We start from the raw sequence: 9,137 nt of genomic DNA, 5'->3' as shown, positions 1-9,137 counted from the left end.
CTTCCATAAATCCCGTCATGGTATTTTCTGACCATGATCCTCTTAAGTTCACCACTAAGTTGGGGCAGAATAACAACAGAATTTTAAGATGGTGTCTATTTTTCCAAAATTTTAATTTGGTAATTTCCCATATTAAAGGAACTGACAACATTGTAGCTGACTGTTTGTCAAGAATGTAAAACAACTTTTGACGTTCACATTGATCTTGTGAAACTTTTTTGGTTAGTTATAACCATTTTGCAAATGTTATGGTTGATTAAACTGTAGCCTGGTGGCTGGAGTTACAAGCTTTCAATCAGATCAGAATTGTACGGTTTTTTCAAAACTGATTACTTGTTGAAAATGCCTCTTATTTTCAAATGAACCTTATTTAAAGGTGGTTTTGTATAATGTGCATTGAGTTGTTATAAAAATGTATCACATTATTCAGTGATGTTATATTGGGAGATTTAAATAAAGGAATTAAGTTGTAAGTTTCCCACATGTTATATCCAGATGGATATGTTTTGTTTCCTTTGCATAAGGAACTTTGATGTATTATTATTTTGGGAAGGATTGTTTCCCTTTGGTAAATTGTAAAAAGGTGAATTGTTTCCCTTTAATTCTTAAGGATGTTATTTCTTGACATAGAAATTTTGTTAGTTACTATAATTGGACATTTTTTGTGTCAGATTTGTTCCATATAGTGATTGCCATTTTTGTGTAACAAAAATGCCTCTCTAAAAGGGAGGGGATGTGACCTACTTAGGTCTGTTTTGCTTTATGTATATTTAATCACCTGAGCTATGTATTTGTCCTTGGGAGAATTGTCAGTTCACTGGTACAACCCGGTCAACTGAACGCTGTCACATCATGTGATTGTAAGTTTAATCCCTGGCAGAACCTCAACCAATGGACTTGCGACCGTGAGGATCCTTGACTGACCCTCAACCAATAGTCGTAAGACTTTTGAGTTATTTCCCCTTACTCTGAGTTGTATTTAATCACGGGATTCTCAAGTTCAGAGGCCGCCAGATTGACCTAGGGACCAGGAGAGGTGTGCCTGTGGTTAGGTACGCCATTTTGCAGTATTGTTATTTTGTGACATGATTTTACCTTTTGTATAAGGAATTATGTGACTAGTTGTAGTTTACTGAATTTGTGTTCTGGTGTATTATTACACCTTTTTGACTATCGGTGATAGTTTAACATGTATAAGGATTTCTATTGTTGTAGAGGCAAATTGTCTCTCCTTGGTCTTTTGTTGTAATTATTATGAGGCCATTCAGTTGTGTGTAGTAATGATTTATCACAGCTGTGATATTGTGATTTTTCTCAAACTGTAAGTTGGAGTTGAGTTTATTTATATTACACTGAGAATCTGTACATTTTGATCTTACCTAGTGTCATTATCTTGTACATAAATTAAAAAGGTATTCATAGTTTAAGTCGTGTGAGTCTCTTCGATTTGTCGTGTTTTACCCCTAGACTGCATAAACGAGCTCACGGTAAGTTGATGAGATTCCGTTACAACGTCTTCTATCGGTACCATACCAAACGAACCTGGGGTGTTCGCTCCTGACTGGCTGTCGGAGGTCGGACATAACAACAGCATGACCAAAATATAATTTTAAAATAATGAAACAATAAGTTTCAACCATTTAAAATCAACGGGGTTATAAATGATTGACATTGTCCCAAAGAATTCATAATTCTCTTTATAATTGGAGGTTAGTAAACAAGCATAAAATAAGTCTGTGAGACGGCGTGGACGAAGTAGTAGAGCGCCAGCCTGCTAACACAAACATCTCGAGTTCGAATCCTGGTCCAAGTCAGTAGAAGGTCCCTAAATCCACCCATCTCTGACGGGTGCCTAACTCATGTTAGGAAAAGTAAATGGGACTTGGTAAACACATGAACTCTTCTTTATCTGCCCAATAGTTCGCTAAGTTTAAAGAGCATTGTTTACTTACATTTATAAAGCAAGCCTAGTAAAAAATATGAAATGGTGATGGTTAGAACAATCAAATATTTTAGCCGAAAAACGTTAACCACACATTTTTACACTGTGCTTCTCTAGCCTAAATAGCATAGTTGCTTTTCAGTTTTCCCTTTTACATTTACTATCACACCACCAAGTTATTGTATAGGTGGTACTTAATCTTGACTGAAAATATCTCCCCAATGTATCACTTCTTCACTCCGCCTTACAGGGTCCTGGGTAGTCGTGTCCGGGCCCAGCACTCAGATTGTGAATGACGAGAAGATTTACCACAGCACCAACTTCTGTAACACGACCGACTTCTTCATCACAACAACGGAGAACAACACCTACTGCATCTTCTTGTCGAATAGAACAGCAGACTACATCACAGCTAGAAACGACTGTAAAGGTATCTTTGATCATAATTAGTAACATTTTCTGATATTGTGTTAACTTATACCTTACAAATTAAAGCAGTTTGAAAATCTAACACAAGTTTTCTATACATAAATCCTTAAAATGATCACAAGTCATTTTTTTTCAGTACACTCTCATTTTTAAATGTTGTTTTAACCTCTTTAAAAAAAGATAATACATGTTACCTCAACCCCAATCACGACAAACGCAATGCAAATTAAAACCTCTTTATAAAAACTCAGTACATGACGACTAAATACTATATCAAAAGTGTTAATAAAAACATCACATTTAGATACAATTAAAATTAAAACCGCTTTATAAAACAGTGTCCATGCCATGCGCGTTAAAAACCTCTTAGTAAAAACATAGTAGGCTAATTGAAAGCAAATTAAACCTTAAATTTAAAAAGCGAAACAAATACCGATATATCCAAAACTATAACTTCAAACCACAGCGAAAATATGTACGAAACAAAATTTTTTTTTTTTAATTCGTTCTTAAGCCAGAGGTGCATATCTCTTCACACCTAAAAATGCCGAGAAGTTTCAAGTCATGAAAGGAATCCTAGACCCTCCAAAGACAGAAACTTGGTTTGGGTTAAATGACATATTGACTGAAGGTGACTTGAGGTGGGAGGATGATGAGACAAAGATTGACGAAGCGTGGAAGGAAGAAATCTTCTCTCCTGGTATTTGATTCTCTTATTGCTCTTCAAGCAAATTTTTTTTTCAACCGAAATTAAAATTTTTTAAAAATATATTTTTGTCTAAGTCTTCTTCTCCACGATGAATGTGTTGATTTGCAGAACGTAAATAGAACTGATTAGAATTGTCGAGACCAGTGTTTCTTCCAGACTTTTTTCTCCGGGGGGCACTTGAAATTTTCGGGGGGGGGGGGGTAGACATTCTTCGGGGGGGGGGGGGGCGGACACTGTTAAAAGTATATATTTTCTATATAAATTATCTAAATTTCATTTCGTTCGGGGGGGGGGGGGGGGGGCGACGGTAAAAAAATTTCAGGGGGCTTCGTCCCCCTCGAAGAGATGCCTGGAAGAAACTCTGGTCGAGACTGTAACTAAGCAATAATATGAATTTTATTAATTTAATTGTTTTAAGTGGTATCTATGATTTTAAAAAAATATTTTAACATGTATTGACATAGTTACTGTGACGATTAGTACGAGTTTCATTTTTTTCTCACGGGGAGGGGGGGGGGGGGGGCTGACTAAATTTTCCGAGGGGGCGGACAATGGTAAAAGTATATATTTTCTATATAAATTGCAGTATTTTTTCTCCTGAAACTAGTACTAAATCCACAATAAGGTTAACATTTACGGGGCTCACTCGCTTAGGATTATTTATTTCTTCGTTTTTTTTAAACCAGCAAGACAAAATAAAGTTTTGTCACATTTAAATCTAAACTTATATTCCGATTTACTTAAAAATACTTTATTTATAATTATTTTAGTAAAGGTGCATTATTTTATATTTAGAGAAAATATTTTTTTACTGTTTAGAGCTGGGACATAGAAAATTGTTATTAAAACCTATTTTTTTACGTTTTATTTTTACAAAAATCAACCGAAAATGTGTTAAAAAGATCACAGCCTTGATCGCATTTATTCATGAAAAATATAATGTGTTAACTATACAAATTCAGTATTTTAATTTTCTCAAACAGGAGAGCCCAGCGACAGTTACTACCAAGAGGACTGTGTGTCCTACACCTACCCGGACTACATCAACGACTCCCCTTGTTGGTTTACCAAACACTACGTGTGTGAGGTTGACTTTAATTGACAAGCAGGTCACAGGCGGACTACAAGTCAGCGGCGTGGCAGTGTTGGGGTTGTAAGTGACGACAGCTCAAACAGAATACATCAAAGTTCATTAAACAGACTGATGCATATGAAATATCGATTTCACTACATAGATATTGATGGGGTTTGCAGAGCACTTTTATTACTAATGTGATATTTCAATTGTATTTCAATTGTATTCGTTTCTTTGCCGTCTGCAACAACTTTCTCCATTATTATTTTATCACTATGCCTGATTAAAAAATTTTATTGTTAGGAAGGTTGCTATTTTAAAATTTGGTGTCCCTCCCCTCCCTCCAAGTGGTGTTAACCTGTGATGTCAGCTCTCCCGCCCACGGGAACTGTGACGACACACATTTGCAGTTTAAAAAGTTATGGGAATTCTTGGCTAAGGTCTGATGTCATTCTAAGGAATGGTTGTCCAAGTTTTTTTGACAATCGTTGATAAAAGTTAATACAGAACTAAAAGAGTAGAAATAAGAATTAAGCACCACATGAATGTAAACAATGTGTGCATAATTGAGCGAAAAAAAAAGACTTTATAAAGATACTAAAATTATTTTTTTAGAAATTAATTAAACATCTAATTTAGTCACATTTTGTGTCACAATGCATTGTCGTCGAGTCTTAACCTACGTTAAAAGTTTAGAAGAAATCGGTCTGGTAGAAGAAATCTGTTTTCAGAAAACAGAAATAATGTAAATTAATGCTTTCTTTCATCGGAAAAAAAAATTATTTGTATCTAGGAAATAGGATCCTATACCTACGTTTAAAATTTCGTCCACATAACTGAAATGGTACTCAGTATTTTAGAACACATCAGTAAAGTATATCTTCCGTTTATTGGAGGTCAATAAAATATGAAATTAAATTTAATTATAAGATTTTGTAGTTATACACGAAATTTTGTTTAACTATCTGGAACAGCGCTATCGTTATAGTTTTTACATCGTATTACGTACCTCAACCACTGGTAAAGATAACGCAAGACCCGAATTCGTTTTGGATGGTTTTAGACTGATGACTTACGAAACTAAAAGATTACCAGACAACAAAAACTCTCCGTGGACTCGAATATAATGTCTAGGGTAAAAACACACACGTAGACCTACTGCAACTAATAATACTTTTAATCAACCTAAACCTTCTAATATATATACAAGTCTAAATAATAAATAGCTATGTAAAAATAATAGAAATATACAAATAATGAAAGACCCAACTTACGAGTTTAAAGAATAACACACTGACGACACCTAAGTAATCAATACAACCTATCAGTGGCGGAACTAGAAAAAAATGGCCACCCCGCAAAAAAAAAATTCTGCCCCCCCATATATATATATATATATATATATATATATATATATATATATATATATATATATATATATAATTCTCTTCTTGGAGACGTTAGAAAACAAGCTGTAAGCGCGCCTTGCAGTCCCCTCTCTTCCTCTCTAGGAAGTCAGGTGAGCTGTGGTTCACGCTAAATTTTTACGATCGTAGAGCCGGGTTTAGTGACGGCTATTAGGGGTAGATAATTTAGTTGGAAACGATTTTAAACTTAGGTGAGGTAGCTAAGAGGAAGCTGCTTTCAAGGGGGGGGGGGGGGTTGGGGGAAAGAAAGGGGGGGGGGGGGTTTATCGTCCTTAACGACTTACTGATAGTGTTTTAAAGCAAATATTTTCTGTGACAGCAGTGGTACTGTCGAATTCACAAATTATGAATTACTGAAAAGTAGAAAATAAAACAACTAAATACCGGCGTATAGCGGCGTTTGATACGCCGCGGGTCGGCTCGTATATATATATATATATATATATATATATATATATATATATATATATATATATATATATATATATATATATATAGGCCTATATATACAAACACAGAATACAAACTTTGGATAGTCATTTCAGGCCTAATCGGGTTTTAAAAAAAATTATTTTAAACAAATTTCATGTCTTGTGTGTGATTGCATTAGTCTGTTTTGAATTATTTTTTTTTACAATTTTAACCGGTGAAAAGAATATGAAGCGTGAAAGCTTTGTATGTGCAATGGTTTCTCGTGTTATGTTTATTTTTATGTTTTTTTTTTGTATTTGTATTATTTGTTTTAAATATATTTCCTTTTTATGCTATGTCTATCCTTAGTATGTATTTAAAAAAAAATAATAAAGAGAAGTAAGTGCTTTTTAATTTGTTTAGTACAAATATATTAAAAGGAGCTTATGAGCACCCCTATTTAACCATTTAAAAAAGAGAAAATAAGTCATGAACGTTTGACTATCTTTCACACTACAGTTCAGGCATATATATTGTTTTATGCAACAGCATGTGTTAGCTACTGTATAACATCATTACTGTAGTAGATCTGTTTGTTATTTACAAAAGCTTTTACCGTCAAGTCAAAAATGCAAGAACATTATTTTTTTACTATAACAATTTATTATGGTCGACTATGGGCCCCTAAATGGCGTGCCCCCCCCCCCCCCCCGCATTGCGGGGTCTGGCGGCACTGTAGTTCCGCCCCTGCAACCTATACGTTGTCAAATAGAGACACAGAAAAATACTGAGTACAATGGTATTCAAAGATAATTGCTGCTTAAACTACAAAATATAACATGGCGTCGTACTTGGCTCTCTCTCCTCAATGTCTGGTCTGGACTAGCGTGCGAGGAAAATTCCTGCCTTATAAACGACTCCAAAATTATGGGATGTCGACCTCAATGTCAAGGACTATTGGGAGGAAGTAGCCAAAGCACGAGCCAAACGAACTCAGTGGTGAATATTATCACATGAGCGTGATGGAAAATTTCTTAAGTTTGAACGACAGACCACTCAAGGCCAATTAAATATCATAAAATCAAACAATTAAAAAAAGGAGACCTAAGTAGGTCACAATCGAAATAGAGTAAAACACTATTTTAGGATAGAAGAAATCGCTCAAAATTTGACGGACGCATGCGCATGCAATATATTATTTACATTTGAAATGTCATCCATCTAACTTAAACAGTAGTCAATTTATTGGCTTTTCAAAAACAGGAACTATTTCTAAAGCTGAAACAAAACTACAAATTTGATCAAAGCGTATACATGAACTTTCCTCAACATAACTGTAAGAGTACTCAAGTTATCGTGGATTTAGATTTTTTGCCGGATTAAAATAAATCCCTGATTCTCCGTATTATGAAGGTGTAAAATTGTGAAAACTGTCAAAATTTCATGTTAGTTTTGTGCACGATTAAAAAACATTCCTCTGTAGGCCCTACTGTATATACGAGAATGTAAAAACAAGTTAATAAAAAGTCTAGTGACAATTTAAGCGCAATTTCCTTATGTTATCCATAATAATTTTAAATCGAGATAAATCATATATTCAGCAAATAAATAATGCAACACAAGTAGTTTTAATAATTCAAAACAAAATAGAAACCAGTATGGAAATTGCGCTAAAAAAAGACAACTATATTAACCTATATCAACGGAGGCCTACACGATGCTCAGTTTAAAAAAAGTAGTAAATATCATCCTAGGCCTACACGATGCTCAGTTTAAATGTTCTTAATTAATTTTTTGTGACCGAACGTAGGGATATTTTTGAAAACTTTCTTCGGCAATATTGTTTTAAATTATGGCAGGAATCGATTGGTAAATGTTTCAAGTCGCTAAGTGGTCTGGTTGCCGAGATATGGAGGAAAAACTGCATTTGTTCGAGGTTTTTTGGCTTTTCCGGGAAATCCAGGAAGGAATTCCGGGAATTTTTTTGGCCCACAATCATCCTTGGAACTTGCTTAACATATTTGCTTTGGAACTAGTCCTGGATATTGCTTCGTTGAGGAGGAGATACGACTTAAAGGCTGCGGACACACATCCATCCATCCAGAAATGATGAGTTATTAAACGCAATTTTTACCAGTATGGAAATTGCGCTAAAAAAATTATTTATTACAAAAAATAAATTTAAAAAAAAACATTTCTAGATCCGGACTGCATGACAGTGCAATATCGCTTTCTGTTATATAATAATATACGAGACTGCTAGTGTAGAATACTCCTGCTTTATTTATACTGCATTAAAAGCGGTTTCAAAATTGATTTAGAAGATTTGCTATGAACCCACAACAAACAGACATTGTAAATGAAAATAAAAAGGTTTTACAAAAGCACAGAGGGTTAAGTTTTATAACAGCTTCTAAAAAGCATGAACAGAAAAATGCACAAATCGCAATGATTGCATAGGCAATACTACAAATAAAATGGTTTGAAACTATATTATGAGTAATTATTGGAGTTGCTTTATCCTCTGTGCATTTTTTTGTAATTTTTTGCTATTGATTTTGTGTATTGTTTCTACATGACGTTGGTGGTAACTGACATGGTTGGGTGTAAATGGTGGTGTGTGAGTGATAGTGAGTGATTGATGGTGATAGATTGATGGTTAGTGACTGAAGGTGAATAATTGATAGTGAGTGATTGATCGTGAGTTATTGATTGTGAGTGATTAATGTTGAGTGATTGATATTACGTGATTAATGCTGAGTGATTGATGTTAAGTTATTGATTGTGAGTGATTGATTGTGAGTGATTGATGCTGAGTGAATGATGGTGAGTGATTGATGGTCGTCAGAGATTGGAGATGTGTGAATGATGACGACTGACTGACTGGTTTTGGCTAGTGGTGAGTAATTTTCGAAACATTATTCTTGTTAAATTTCAATGTGGCTCAATGAAACGCCATTTGACGTTTCAGGAATTATTCAGACACACTCAAATTGACATGTAGATAAAAAAAATTGCTATTTTCTTCAAAGTGTCGTAATTTTATTTTGCTGCGCAAACATGTATCTGAGATATGCCTATGTATTCTCAAACTTTTCATCAACATGTTTGTTTCCATCAATATGATCTTCGGTTTGACATAGC

General features: G+C 34.5%; 1 protein-coding gene across 1 annotated transcript; it reads left to right on the top strand.

Moving 5' to 3' along the window:
* Positions 1-1,875: 1,875 nt before the first annotated feature.
* Positions 1,876-4,182, top strand: LOC131928479 (collectin-11-like). The gene is made up of 4 exons (XM_059284542.1): positions 1,876-1,885; positions 2,193-2,372; positions 2,886-3,071; positions 4,064-4,182. Exons 1-4 carry the CDS (start codon positions 1,876-1,878, stop codon positions 4,180-4,182), a joined length of 495 nt encoding a protein of 164 aa, XP_059140525.1.
* The last annotated feature ends 4,955 nt before the right edge of the window (positions 4,183-9,137 follow it).

This window comes from Physella acuta, unplaced genomic scaffold (assembly GCF_028476545.2).
Source record: "Physella acuta isolate Inbredline_101_S28 unplaced genomic scaffold, ASM2847654v3 ptg001507l, whole genome shotgun sequence".
Lineage (NCBI taxonomy): Eukaryota > Metazoa > Mollusca > Gastropoda > Physidae > Physella > Physella acuta.
This window is presented reverse-complemented; position numbering and strand designations above follow the sequence as displayed.